The sequence below is a fragment of the Echinops telfairi genome, unplaced genomic scaffold, assembly GCF_000313985.2.
Source record: "Echinops telfairi isolate 266 unplaced genomic scaffold, ASM31398v2 ScPeMD7_655;HRSCAF=1070, whole genome shotgun sequence".
Taxonomy (NCBI): domain Eukaryota; kingdom Metazoa; phylum Chordata; class Mammalia; order Afrosoricida; family Tenrecidae; genus Echinops; species Echinops telfairi.
This window is the reverse complement of record NW_022104553.1, coordinates 22244934-22259087: the sequence shown is the minus strand read 5'-3', so window position 1 is coordinate 22259087 and position 14154 is coordinate 22244934. Positions and strand designations below refer to the sequence as shown.

The 14154-nt window shown below is 59.5% G+C and overlaps 2 protein-coding genes across 2 annotated transcripts in view; one reads left to right on the top strand and one right to left on the bottom strand.

The window, feature by feature from the left end:
- Window positions 1-4347, bottom strand: part of GYS1 (glycogen synthase 1) — a 22399-nt gene extending 18052 nt beyond the window's left edge. Inside the window, exons 1-2 of the mRNA XM_045292640.1 lie at window positions 4054-4347; window positions 2321-2502 (exon numbers count right to left, since the gene is read on the bottom strand). Coding sequence (XP_045148575.1) covers window positions 2321-2502; window positions 4054-4171 — 300 coding nt within the window. The 5' untranslated portion in view covers window positions 4172-4347. The remainder of the gene's footprint in view (window positions 1-2320; window positions 2503-4053) is intronic.
- Window positions 4348-4954: 607 nt separating this feature from the next.
- RUVBL2 (RuvB like AAA ATPase 2) lies at window positions 4955-14153 on the top strand (the record flags this gene model as incomplete). Its single annotated transcript, XM_045292639.1, has 13 exons — window positions 4955-4997; window positions 6228-6282; window positions 8050-8105; window positions 8629-8770; window positions 9897-10026; window positions 10132-10198; window positions 11186-11292; window positions 11390-11483; window positions 11754-11877; window positions 12290-12384; window positions 12461-12579; window positions 13919-14038; window positions 14129-14153. Coding segments are annotated over exons 1-13 (1143 nt in total), but the record flags the coding sequence as incomplete, so codon positions are not given.
- Window position 14154: the final 1 nt, after the last annotated feature.

Below are 14154 nucleotides of genomic sequence, written 5' to 3'. Positions count from 1 at the left end.
ACCCAATGCCCATCTGTAGACAATTGGACATCCCCTCACAGAGGAGTCACAGGGAAGAGATGAGCCAGTCAGGGTGCAGTATAGCACCGATGAAACATAACTTTCCTCTGGTTCTCTGGTGCTTCCTTCCCCCTACTATCATGACCTCAATTCTTCCTTACAAATCAGTTTAGACCAGAGCATGCACACTGCTACAGACAAGAGCCGGAAACACAGGGAATCCAGGATAGATAAACCCCTCTGGGCCAACAGTGAGTTATACCAGGAAGATTAGGGGAGAAAGGGGGAATCAATCACAAGGATCAACCTATAACCCCCTCCCAGGGGGGGATGAATAATGCAAAAGTGGATGAGGGGTGACAGAGGATGCTATAAGATATGGAAATAATCATCTATAACTTATCAAGGGTTCGGGAGGGATGGTGGGCGGGGGAGGGGGATGAAATGGGGAGCTGATATCAGGGGCTCAAGTGGGAAGAGAATGCTTTGAAAATGATGATGGCGGCATATGTGCAAAGGTGCTTGGCACACTGGATGAATGTACGGATTGGGATAAGAAATGTAAGAGGCCCCAATAACAGTATTTAAAAAAAAAAAAGTCTCGGAAATGCTCAGAAACAGGTCTAGCCCATTCCCCCCTCCCACCCACCATCTGTTCTACTAGTCTCTTCTCCTTTGCCGTCCTCTCGGCCACATTTCTTTTGCCCACCCCCATCCCCGACCCTCAGCCGCATTGCTCATCTGTGATTCACCTGCTGCCTCCGCTCTCTGCCTGCACACAGGCCCATTTTGCTATTTCCGGCCGGCATAAGGAGCCTGACGTGCCCTGTTCAGTGGCCCAGGCCTGTGCCTTCCTGCCGGGGTTTCTAAACCTGGTCGTCTTATCTCAGGCCCTGCCACACGTGTGGGGCCAGCCGCTTCCCTCCTGAGACTGTGGTGCCCTTGCTCTGGGCCTGCTGCCACAGCCACCAAGAACCTGGCCTTTCTCTGCCTCGGGGTGGGGTGGGGGTGGGGGGCGGGGCAGATAGCCTGACCCCAGGGCCCCTCCCCCTTCCAGCTGTTGTCGCTTCTTTTCCTGAGCCGAGGGGGTGGAGTCCGGGTGCTGGGGGTGGGTCTATTCTTAGGCCCCCAGCACGTGGAAAGCAGCTGCCCTGGAGGAGGGATGGGGCTGCCCTGGAGTTCCTTAGGGACACCGAACCCCATGCCAAACCAGGGAATGGGGATGGATGGAGGGAGGCAAGGCTGTATTTGGCTCTCCTTGACTCTGTTCCAGTCTGTCCGCGTCTCCTTCTCCTATCTCAGGGCTGGTCCTGGAACGTTCTTTCTGGGTGCATCCCACAGTGCTCACCCCTGCTGGGGTTCTGGGCCTCTCCCCTCGTGGTCTTGAACCCGAGGTCACCTCTCTGTCCTTCCAGACTCCCTCTCTGGGTGTCTCTGTCTACCTCTCCCGCTCCTTGAAGATTGGACAGTCTCTGAAAACAAACATCTCAACCTGCTTACTCTAGCCCCGGGGGGCTGCCATCACTTCTTGGGACGCCTTGGCTTCTGTCCGCCGTCCATCCCAGCTTGCCAACTCAGCTGTTTACAGAAACGATGCCGCTGCTGGTACTGCTAGCAATAAAAATACCCACTTCCGGGAAGTCCGTTCCAACTGCTAGCCTCCCTAGATAAGTGTTCTGGAGCTGTAAAATCTGTCAGGGAGCAGTTTCATTGTCCGCCCTGGAGGCGGCTCGTGGGTTTGAACTCACGACCTTGCCGTTAGCAGCCCACAGCACCCCCCCACCTCTGATTCCCCTAATGATAATAATAGCCAGGGTGATAAAAGCTCACAGTCCCTCAAATGTGGTGCCAGCAACTTGGCTCCGGACTTTATAATGAGGGTCGGCTCATCCTCCCAGCAGCCCCTGAGGTAGACGCCCCTGACAGGGCCATTAGCCAAGTTCATGCCCTCTGGAAGCAGAGCAGCAGAATTGGAACTTCAGGCTCCAAGATCGAGGCTCCTGCACACCTGTCTGATGTCGGCGCCCTCTGGCTGTCCAGCCAGGACTCGCTTGCGCTCACTCCCCCTCTGAGGGTCTGACATCTCAGCCTCTTGGATGCATCTCTGTCCAGTACCCATAGTCCCTCGGGGTTCCTGTAACTACCTGTCTATCAACCTGCCTGGGAACGTGCCGGCTCATCCTGGGCCCGTCCCTCCCTCCTTGGCGCTGTCTAAGCCCTGCCTCTTCTCTCATCCCTGCATACCCCTCTCCCTGACTGGGGGGTTTATCACCCAACCCCAACCCCCCCCACCGCCCTTCTCGGAGGGACTATGGCCCACCTTGCAGCCCTTGCTGTTCATGGAGTCCAGGGTCCTCTTCAGGGCCGGGGTGGGGGGCTCGAGCAGCTCCACCTGGGTCCTCACGCCCTGCTCGGTGTACGGCCCCACCAGGTAGTAGTTGTCACCCCATTCATCCCCTGTCACCTTGGCCTTCGTCTGCAGCACCGTGTAGATGCCACCCACTGTGGGCCCAAGACTGTGAGGGCAGGCGCCAGCCCACCTGGGACTGAGTGGGGTGTGAGGACATGGGGGTGGGGGGTGGAGTGGGGGTGGGGGGACCTGGAGCCCAGGGGTAGGGAAGAACGGACTGGGAGGCCAGATTCCTGGGTCAGAGGAAGGAGGAGCCCGGGGGCTCTGACTCCTGGGTGTTATGGAAGAAGGGGCTTAGGGATCTGGAGAGGGGGTTGGAGACCCAAAGGAACTTCCAATTCTGAAAAGAAGGGGCTGGCTACTGAGGCAGAGGAAGGAGGAGGTTTCTGGCTTTGAGAGGGCTTCTGGGACTGAGAGGGGAGGCCTGAACTACCAGGTGTGAGGGAGGATGGGGCTGGGAGCCTGGGCTCTTGGGTCCGAGGGAGGACGGGGATGAGGGTCTAGCCTCTTCCATCTCCAGGCGTTAGGACATCAGGGGTCCAAAGATGCTAGAAGCCGAAGGCCCCCAGGAGTGGGTTTCTTGGAGCTCCCATTTCAGAAATTGGGTTTGAATTCTCAGGACGCACCAGGGCGAGTCCCTCTTCTGGGCTCCACTCAGATCCTCAAGGTTGTCCAAGAGAAGCCTGAATTGTCACACCCCACCCCTAGGGAGCTTGTGTGACTTGTCTCCCAGTCTCCTTTCCCCCACTGGGGACCCAGGCACCTAGGGCCTGGCCCTTGGCCCTGACTTCATCCCAGACCCAGAGACCTGGCAGTCTCGGACTCCATGTTCCCTGGACCCCTCCCATGGTGGGAGACCCCTCCATTTCTCAAGACCTAGGAAAGATAGGCCCCCAGCCCCCTCCTCACTTTGGAAGAGCCTGTCCGCCCAGCTCCTGACTCCAGCCCCAGCTTTCTTCACACCCAGAAGCTGGGAGGGAGAAATCCAAGCCCCCAGCCACTCCCATCCCAGGGCCCAGCCCCTGCCCAACTTAGGACTTCCCCAACCGTCCCCTGTGGCAGTACGCATGTGCCCAGGCCCCAGGCCTCTCTACTCCCAAGAACCCTCTGCACTGGACCCCATGTCCCCACCCTTGGACTTGAGAACTTGGCGACACGATTCTCAAGCGGCCAGTTCCCCAGATGCGTCCGCCAAAGTCCAGGCACCTTTCCCGGTTACACAGCTCAGTCCCTCCCCCTCTGGCACTCAGGGGGTCTGAACCCCCCCCCCACTTTCAAGATGGGAACTCACAAGTCCCTTTCCCACCCGACTCCCCCTCCCCGTTCAGGTCTCTCAGACCCTACCCTTTCGAAACCTAGTATTTGAGCAGGATTAAACCCCGGGCTTGGCCCCGCAGCCTCTTGGAATCTAACAATCAAGCATCTCGCCACAGCCCCTCTGCATCTTAACAATCAAGCGAACCAACCCTCCTCCCAAGGCCCAGGAGGAATACCTCAGCCTTTCCCCAAGGGCACAGGAGTCAAAGGCTTCTTGCCCAGCACCCGGGAGTCACGTCACCCCTAACTCCGGCCCCCATTCGTGGCTGCTCTTCCCGTGGAAAGCCCCCCCTCCCCCCACTTTCTTGGGAGCCTGGTGCGCTCACCCTTGTTGGCCACCTCCCAGGCCACTTCGAAGAGCACCGTGTTCTCCAGGTCAAACTCATCCTCCCAGTCCTCCAGTCCCGGCAGGGAGGACATGGACAAACTGCGGCTGAGTGGCATAGCTCGCGTGAGAAGGGGACTCCGGGGGCCACAGGTGGGGGCCCCGGAGGTGTCCGAGAAATGAACCGAGCAGGACGCAGGGACCCGGTAACTGGTGTCCCACGGAAGCTTGCAATACTTCTGGCTTCCTATTGCATGACCGCACCCCCTCGCGCCGCAACGCTTAAACCGAGGCTGGCGGCGGCCGCAGCGTCACTGAGCAAACTGGCTCCGCTGCAATGGACCCTGGCGGCCGCCAGGAGGCGGTGCCCGCCCCCCGGTCACGCTATTGGCCCGTGTCCGGGGGCGGGGCTCCCGCGTCTTCTGATTGGTGGTCCCGGTCTGGCTCGCTCAAGGCCTCCACGGTCTTAACCGTGACATCATCGCGGGGGGCGGTGCTTATTGCTGCGGCTCACGGGATCGATTGGCCGTCAGGTCTGTCTGTCTGAAGTTGGATGCCCCAAAGTGGGGCGGAAGAGGCGGAGGGGGCGGGGTGAAGAAAGGAGGATGGGAAGGGAGGAGCCGGAGCGTGGGAGACGTGTGGAGGCTCTTAGTGGTGCTGAGGATCTCGCAGTCGGCCCAGAGGTGGGCTGGGTCTCCAGAGGAGGAGCCAGGAGGCATTGGGGACGGACCCACAAGTTCCAGACACCCGCCCCCGAGCTCAGCCTCAGTGGGTGGGCGGGGCAGAAGCGTGATTCCACGCCCCCTCCAAGGGGTGTTTGCATATTTATGAGACACTACCGAGACCTCTGGAGGACCGGAAAGCCTAGAGGGGCCACAGCGCCGCGTTCGTAGCGCGTTTCCGTTTCCGCCGGGACTTGGGCGGTTAGTGAGCATCATGGCAACCGTGAGTGTTCGCGCTCGGCTTCTGGACCGCTGGGTCTGAGGGAGGAGGGGGCTGGGGGTCTGAACCCCCGGGTTCAAGGGAAGAAAGGCCGAGGGCAAAGGCTCCTGGACGCAAGGAAAGAAGGGCGGGGGGCCAGGACTCCTGGGTCTAAGGGAAGTGCTGGAGGCCTGGACCCTGGGTCTGAGGGAGGAGGGGACTGGGGGCTGGGACCCCGCGATCCTGGGTTGAAGTGGGCATTCGTGGCCTCATTGGTCAGATTTGATCGCGTCATTGCTGGGGGAACTCCAACTCCCAGAACCCCTTTGGAAGCATCAGCAGCCTGTGTAGCAGTCGCCTGCCCCAAAGGTTGCTGAGCGTGGCGGTGTCCAGGGCTTCCAAACCTTCAGAGAACGTTGCGATTCTAAGGGAGACGCAGGAGCTGGGGACCTTTCCTGTGTGCAAGTCGCTTAGTGAGCCCTGAGCTGAACGAGAGAATGGGCACCCCGAGACTGGAGAGCATCATAGGAAACTTGGGGGGCGGGGAGGCGTGTGTGAGGCGAAGGTTTACATCGGTTTTACCCTCGCCAATTCATACATTTTCTTTCAACTTGCTGGAAAAAACCTGTACCGTTACACAGCCCACTTCCTCCTGTGTCCATTCCTCCTCCTCCTCCTCCCTTAACCCCTGACTTTGTGTAGATGATGCCCGTTTGATTAAAAACAAACCAAAACAGCCCCTCACAGCCCGCATGGCCTAGCCGGTAAGGGTTGGGCTGCTATCCACAGGGTCAGTGATTCGAAACCACCAGCCGCTTGGCAGAAGAGAGATGAGACTACTCCCGTAAAGCGTTAAGGTTTCAGAGCCTCACGGGTGCATTTCTGCCCTGTCCCATAGGGTTGCTGTGGGTAGATGGCAGTGAAGGCTTCGGGTTTTTTTTTTTTTTTTGCTTTTTGAGCCATCGAGTTGATTCCAGCTCACTGTGACCCGATAGGGCAGGGTAGAATTGCCCCTGTGGGCTCCCAAGATCGGGATGTAGTTCGGGCCTGTGGGATGGGGTGGGGCAAGTGAGAAACTCCACACTCCTCTTCTGGGGATTCCCTGGTGGGAGGGGCTGACAACTCCGCACTAGTGGGAGACGGTGGGGAGGGGAAGAGTGGCTGGCCTGCCCAGGAAGGGGGGAGATGGGGTGGACAGAGGACAAAGACTTTCTCAGGGGCTTCTCCGACCAGTCTTCCTGCCCTTCCTTTCAGGCGGCCACAACCAAGGTCCCAGAGATCCGAGATGTGACCAGGATTGAGCGCATTGGTGAGTGAGCCTGGCCGGCTCAGATGTCTCTGTCGACTGAGCACATATTCTCCAGGACCTCTGCCAGGGGGGCGGCCTGACCCCTGTACCCCATGAAATGGAGGTGCTCATAGGGCCCCCACCCCAGGCCTCACTGCTGCTGGACATGCCAGTGTCCGGCATGGACCACCCTTGGGCCCTTGTGGGTGTGGGAGAGGGGTCTGGCTGAGTCCCAGCTGAAACGCGCTAACTAACCACCGACCCCACGACCCCACCAGCGTTAGTCGGGGAAAGTGTGCCACAGGCTGCCCACAACTGTTCTCCCTTTCAGAGGAGGGGACTGAGCCTGGGAAGTCTTGGCTGTGGCTGTGCAGGGCCAGCAGGGGGCAGCCTTCAGAAGGGACTTGGCCTTCACTAGGCTCCTTAATTCATCTATCCTGAGTTGGTGCACCTGCCCCATTCATTCATCCTTTGGCTGTAAGAAAGGCCAGCCAGGGACTGGGTGTGGGTGTCCTGGAAGCACCCCCTGGATTCATCACACCCACAGTTTGCGGAGCTCAGGGCAGGGTGCATGCGTCCTGCAGTCGGGCCCTTGACACTCACTGGCCAGCTCAAGTCGATGGGGCTTTCTGAAATGACCAGAGCCCATCCTCTCTGTGATCTGGTCACTGCCAGGTGGCCAGCCAGTGCCCTTGTCCGAGTAACCCCCCCCCCAGCAACGCAGCAGAACTGGCCCCTTGGGCTTTCCTGCTTGTCTTCGTTTGTTGGATGGAATCAGCAGGTCCTTTGTCCTGAGGAGCAGCTGAGACCCTGACCTTTCAGTTAGCAGTTAAGCACTTAACCCTTGCTCCACCAGACCCCCCCAGTCCCCACTTTATTGCCTGGGAGCCTAGGAGTCAAATCCAACACCAGAGCACCCCCATGTGACAGCATCAAACAGATCCTTTCAGTTGGCGGCCAAGTACTTAACTGTGGAGCCACCAGCGGTCCTTTGTAGTTGTGCACTAGTAGCCATAGACGGTATGTCGGGATGCAGCCCTGTGCCCTGTAACCTCGTTCACTAGCACAAGTGGCTGGCCCTGGTGCTGTGGTTGGCAAAGCCCTGGACTGAGACGGGCCCTGGGGGCATGGCACTAACCACAAGGTCCAAAGTTAAGAGACCGACCAGCCGTTCCCGGGGAGAAAGATGAGGCTTTCTGCCCCTGTAAAGGTTTATAGCCTCGGACACCCACAGAGGGAGTTCTGTCTTGTCCTCTGGGGTCGCTGTGAGTTGGAATTACCTGGGTGGCAGTGATTTGGTTATTTGATTTGATGGACTGCTTGTCTGGGACAAAGTTGTCTTACTGCTTCCCTTCCTGGCTTGGTGGCCTCAAGCAAAGGACCTGACCTCACTGAGCCCCTGTCCCCCAACCCCATCCATATTACAGTATAGTGCAGTGGTTCTCAACCTTCCTCATGCCTGGACCCTTTCATACAGTTCCTCATGTAGTGGTGACCAACCCCCCACCCCCCAAAAAAAAAAACCATAACATTATTTTTGTTGCTACTTCATCACTGTCATTTTGCTGCTGTGATGAATCGGGTCACCCCTGTGAAAGGGGCGTTCGACCCCCAGGTTGAGAAGCACTGAGTTAGAACATTCTCCTGCGAGCTGCTCCCTTTTACCGAGTGTTTACTGCGGTCAGCCTTCCTGCCTACAGCCTCGGAGGTGGGAGTCTGCTTCTCCTTCCCCACCCACTCCCGCCCCGTCCCCAGCTGGTGGTCACCGTGTCCCGTTTCCCTCTCCAGGTGCTCACTCCCACATCCGGGGGCTGGGGCTGGACGACGCCTTGGAGCCCCGGCAGGTAGAGCAAGAGGGGATGGGGCTTGAAGCCACCTTCGTGGGGGTCCTCTGACTGGGGGTCCTAAGGAAATGGGCGTGGTGGGGGGAGGGTTGTTGTGACTTTCCAGGCTTGGAGCCACCTGATCATAAAATTCAGCCACAGGGGCAACGGCCAAAACCAAACGCAGCAAACCTCTGGAGTCATTTCGGTCTCCCGTGACCCTCTGGGTAGAGCAGAACTGCCTGTTGGCTTTTCCTAGGCACTAAGCCTGGAGGGGAGCGGAGAATCTCATCTTTCTCTCACGGAGTGCCAAGCATGTGGGTAGCCACCCACCGTGCCACTGTGATGTTAAAAAGTCAGGGTGGAGGAGATGAGATGGGGAGGTGGTGTAGGTCTGCTGTCTGCCTGTACTGTGGCTTTTGCTAGATGGCCCCACCAAGGGGCCCTCTTTCATCTCAGGAGCGGCCAGGGTGGAGCCGCGGGAAGGCAGCTCTTACCCCAGCCTGACATCAGTACCATTCCTCGCACGCCTGTCCTCCCACAGGCCTCCCAGGGCATGGTGGGCCAGCTGGCAGCCCGGCGGGCAGCGGGCGTGGTGCTGGAGATGATCCGAGAAGGGAAGATTGCTGGCCGGGCGGTCCTCATCGCTGGGCAGCCTGGCACAGGGAAGACAGCCATCGCCATGGGTAAGGGACTGCATGGGCCGGACTCTCCTGGTTTCAGCCCCGGGCAGGGTCAAGGTCAGCTGCAGTTGACAGAGAGTCCCAAAGGGCACTGATATACACACAAAGAGGGTCCATTCTCAAGTCGAAGCATCTGAATTCGGTCTCTGAGGGCATGCTGATCCGTCCTCTGACACCTGGTACCTTCATGCCTCTACCTCTGCACTGGCTTCCACATCAGCCTAACCTCATGGCCCGAGAGGGCTGCGGAAACTCCAGTCCTTCCCACCCAGACTCCAGGCAGCCTGAAGAAGGAAGGCAATTACAGTGAGGGTGTATGTCTTAGAGACAGCACACTCTAAGCTGCTTTCTTGTGCATCTCACATGGTTTTGCTTGTATTTCTTGGACCAGAACTTAATCATGTGGCCCGACTTGCAAGGGGAGCTGGGACATTGTATATAAATTTGTTGGTTTTTGTTTTGTTTTTAATTTGGGCTATTGTTGCCTTATTAAACAGAGGGCTCCAGAACTAAGAAAGCAGGGGAAGGTAGGTAGTAGGTGTGGTGACAGCTAACAGCCTGTGAAACAGTCCACCAGTGATCCTGCTCCTTCACCCCCTCCTCAAACTCCTATGCATCCTTCAAAACCCTACCCAGGCATCTCCACCGAGTTAGCACTTTGCTTGATCCTTGTCTCTTACTACACCAAGTCAAAGGCTTCAGTCCTACCTACACCTGGGCTGGGACAGTGTCCATCTCGGCCCGTTGAGGTCGATCTTAAAAGAGCAGGTGGTTTTACAGGTAGACATTGTCGACTAAACTCGTTCTGCCATCAGCCTGTGTTTTATCAAGGGAAGCTGAGGCACAGGCAGCAAATGAGACTTGCCCAAGATCACACGGCCGAAAGCCAGGGACCTGGGACTTGATTGAGTCATGGGTCTTCATGGCTGCTCCCTGCCCCACTCACCCCACCCCCACCCACTCCTCAGCCTGAGGTTAACCAGCTTTTAGGCTTTGGGAGTCTGTCTCCGTCAGACTGTAGGGGGCTGTCTAGTCTGGGCCCCCTGCCACAACCCCTTCTTGTTGGAGAAGGTGGGGAGCAGCATCTGGTACCAGGCTCCCCCCACTTACCCAGGCCCCTTGCCCCCAGGTATGGCCCAGGCACTGGGCCCTGACACCCCCTTCACGGCCATTGCGGGCAGCGAGATCTTCTCCTTGGAGATGAGCAGGACCGAGGCTCTGACACAGGCCTTCCGGAGGTCCATCGGCGTGCGCATCAAGTGAGCTGGGGGGCGCGGGGGTGGGGGGCGGGCGCGGCAGGGGGAGGAGGCATGGAAGCAGCAGTCCCAGGTCGGGCCACTGCCTGACCTCTGCCGTCTGCCCAGGGAGGAGACCGAGATCATCGAAGGGGAGGTGGTGGAGATCCAGATCGACCGGCCAGCCACGGGCACGGTGAGTCGGGGCCCAGCTGACACTGCACCCGGGGAGTTTGGCCAATGAACATCCAAGCCTGGGGGTGCCCCCATCAGGGAGAAGGCTTGGGTACTCCAAATGCCAGCTCATTGCCACCCAGTCAAATCCAACTCGGGAGCAACCCCCTAGGACAGGGTGGGCCTGGGCCTACTCCTGTGGGTTTCTGAGACTGAAACTCTAGGGGAGCCGAAGTCCCCGTTTCGCTCCAGCAGAACAAACTGGTGGTTTCGAACTGCTGACCTTAGAGGGAGCCGCCCAACACGTAACCACTGTCACCAGGGCTCCTGCCTAGGCGGGACAGCTTCTTAATTCTCCTGTGGGTTTGATCAGAGCCTCGGTGGCACAAGGGTTAAGCACTCAACTGCTAACCAGAAAGGTCAGCGAGTGGAGGCCGCCAGCCAGTCAAAAGGAGAAAGACATGGCTGTTTGCTTGGCTGAAGGCTTACAGCCTCAGACGCCCCAGGGGCCAGTTCTGTGAGTCAGAACTGACTGGCTGGTAATGGACTTCGTGGTTTTGTGGTCTCATGGAGTTGTAATGGCCAAGGGGTTCAGTGACTGGGCTGGTGAATCCAGGTGGTTTGAACCACCAGCTGCTCGGCAGAAGAAGGACGTGGCAGGCCATGCCCTGGGAAACCCGTGCACTCTGCAGTTGTACTCTGCCCTGCAGCGTCTCTGTGAGTCCACAGCAGTGGGGTTGGAACTGACACACAACCAGCAGCAGGCACTGAAAGTGGGTGGCGTGGTCGGCCCACGCACACCCAGGGAGCCGTGGTCGGCCCACGCACACCCAGGAAGCCGTGGCCGCCATAGGCTTAGCTTCGCAACCGTCACCATCAGCCCCCAAGGGATCCTGGGCCTGAGCCCACTCTGCAACTGTATGGGCTCTGTCTGCCGGGGGTGGGGTGGGTCCAGCAGCATTGGGGGGCTGGGGGCGAGTGTGCTTTCTTAGCTCACACTCCTCCTCAGGGCTCCAAAGTGGGCAAGCTGACGCTCAAGACCACAGAGATGGAGACCATCTATGACCTGGGCACCAAGATGATCGAGTCCCTGACCAAGGACAAGGTCCAGGCCGGGTGAGCAGAGGTTGACTGCTGCGGGGAGGGAGGGGTGGTGAGGCAGCTAGGGGCCCTGGCTTTGCTCACGCCCCGCCCTTCCCCTCTCCTCCCGCAGGGACGTGATCACTATTGACAAGGCCACAGGCAAGATCTCCAAGCTGGGCCGCTCCTTCACCCGGGCGCGAGACTATGACGCCATGGGCTCCCAGGTGTGTGGGGGAGGGGTGCTTGGTCCCTGGCGGAAGCCCCCAGTAATTTAGAGTCTTCCCAGTGGGAAGCCGTTCAACCCGGCACTGTGAGCAACCCCATCCTAGCACCCCCAGGAGCCCCAGGCCCTTGTGCCATCTTGACCAACCTTGAGTGGAGAAGGGCAGGGGAGGGGTTCTAGGTGACCCCGTCACACGGCCTCCACTCTGGGGAGCCCCCTAGGGGTTCCCCCTTTGAGGCCCTGCTGAGCCCAGTCTTTCCCCGGCCCCCAGACCAAGTTCGTACAGTGCCCGGACGGCGAGCTTCAGAAGCGCAAGGAGGTGGTGCACACTGTGTCCCTGCACGAGATCGACGTCATCAACTCACGCACACAGGGCTTCCTGGCGCTCTTCTCTGGTGAGCCCCGCACCCCTCCTCCTGTGGGAGTTTGAGGTGCCCCGATGGCGGAGTGGGTTCCACGTTGGGCTATTGACCGCAAGTCAGCAGTTCCAAGCCACCAGCCGCCGTGTGGGAGGAAGACCAGGCTTTCTGTTTTCATAGAGTGGCAGTCTCGGAAACCAGCAGGGGGCACTTCCACCCTCTAGGAATCAGCCCTGACTTTCCCGGGGGATGGGCAGAGCCTGTGGTGGTTCCATGGGTCATCCCGCGTGCCTCTGCGCTCCTCGCTGTCCTTAGATAGGGACACTCTAGACCCCGCCGACTTGCCCCTCTAACCCTGTCATCTTTCAGACCCCAGTGCCCCCCTCCCTCTGCCTTTGCCCGCTCTGTTCCTCCCACCTCCCTGATGCCTGCTCCCCACCTCCCATAGGCGACACGGGAGAGATCAAGTCTGAAGTGCGTGAACAGATCAACGCCAAAGTGGCCGAGTGGCGTGAGGAGGGCAAGGCGGAGATCATTCCCGGGGTGAGAGGCAGGGGCCACGGTGGGGCGGGAACTGGGAGCGGCCTAGGGCGGACTCTGAGCCCCCTCGCCGCCCCAGGTGCTGTTCATCGACGAGGTGCACATGCTGGACATCGAGAGCTTCTCCTTCCTCAACCGAGCGCTGGAGAGCGACATGGCGCCCGTCCTCATCATGGCCACCAACCGTGGCATCACCCGGTGAGCCTGTCCCTCCAGCCGCTCGGTCCACGTGGTGGCCTTGTCCCTAAAGAGCCCTGAGCCATAGCCCTGGAAGCAGTGGTGCCAAGCTACCTTGGTGCGGCTGCTCCTCCCAGGGTGCCACGGGGCCATGCCAGGTTGACAACAGCCCGCCCCTCCCATGCCATCTGCTGACCGTGGCCATTTGCTGACCAGAAGGCCCTAGGATGCTAGGAACCTAAAGTTGGCTGTTAATCGCTTTACGGCCACCTTTCAGCTGGAGAGAGGTGGCGGAGGCCTGGGGCCCCAAGGTGTCACACAGCAAGCCTGGCTACCTGCTGGGGCAGTCTGGTCTGAGGGTGGTGGACTCCAGCACTGCACCCCTTTACCCCGACACCACCACCCCACCCGGAGTCATTACTGGGGCACCCGCCCCCGGTTGGCCAGTCTGCCTGCTGCGTACATTTCTGGGACTAGCTCCAGGGATCCATCTACAAAGGACTTAGGCAGCGAGAGGTGGGGGTAGGGGGACTGACAGAAGGACACCAAGCCCTTGGAGCCCAGGGGGAGGGCTGCCTGGTGGCGTGGAGGTAAAAACTATGTGCTGTTCATGCCCAGCAGCTGTCCGTGGCTGAATGGACAGCCCATCACGGGATGCCCACAGGGTGGGCCCCCGCTCTGTCCTCCATGGTCGCTGTGGGTTAAGAAGGGAGCGAGGACCCTGGGCCTGGTTGGCGTGCACATTCACATGCCACAGTGGAAGGAGAAGCCCTAGGGGACCCCTGGTTAGGAACTCAGTTGCTGACCAAAATCCAGGTTGGTGGCTCAAACCTGCCAACCAGTCTCCTTGGGAGAAAGGTGAAATTTGCACCCTTGAAAGGAAGCCCGTGGGGCAGTCGCCCTGCGGCCTCGAGGCTCCCTGTGGGTGAGACTTGATTTGCAGTGAGTTGGCCTCACAGGAGCAGTGGCCCTGGGCCGAGTGATGGAGGTGGCAGGGCAGCGTTTGATTTTCCCTTGCTCTGGGCTTGAGAGAAAGGCCAGACTGGGCACATCCCGGTCAGTGGCCAAGAGTGAGGGCACGGGGACTACTCCAGGAGTCACGGAGAAGAGGCCACTGCCACTCCTGAGCCCCACAGTGTGCCCCCACTCCCATCGAGCTGGCGTCAGGCTGCCTGGGACCTTGAAGCGGTAATCCTGCACCATGGGAGCTAGGTGACGGCAGCTTGCCTGTGCACCAGCAGGCGCTGTGGGTGCCGGTGCAGGGAGAGGGGCAGTGGTTGGAGGATGCAGGGCCAGGAGAGCAGGCCTCTCTCTATTCGTTTCCAGAGTTCCCCTGACAGCACCCTCTCCCCTCCCCCAGCATCCGAGGCACCAGCTACCAGAGCCCGCATGGCATCCCCATCGACCTCCTGGACCGCTTGCTGATCGTCTCCACCGCCCCCTACAGCGAGAAGGACACAAAGCAGATCCTGCGCATCCGGTGCGGCCGGGACGGGAGGGCTGGGTGGGGGTGCCCTCAGCACCAGCCAGGCCCAGGGGCACCCCTGACAGCCCCCAACCCACCGAGCAGGTGTGAGGAGGAGGACGTGGAGATGA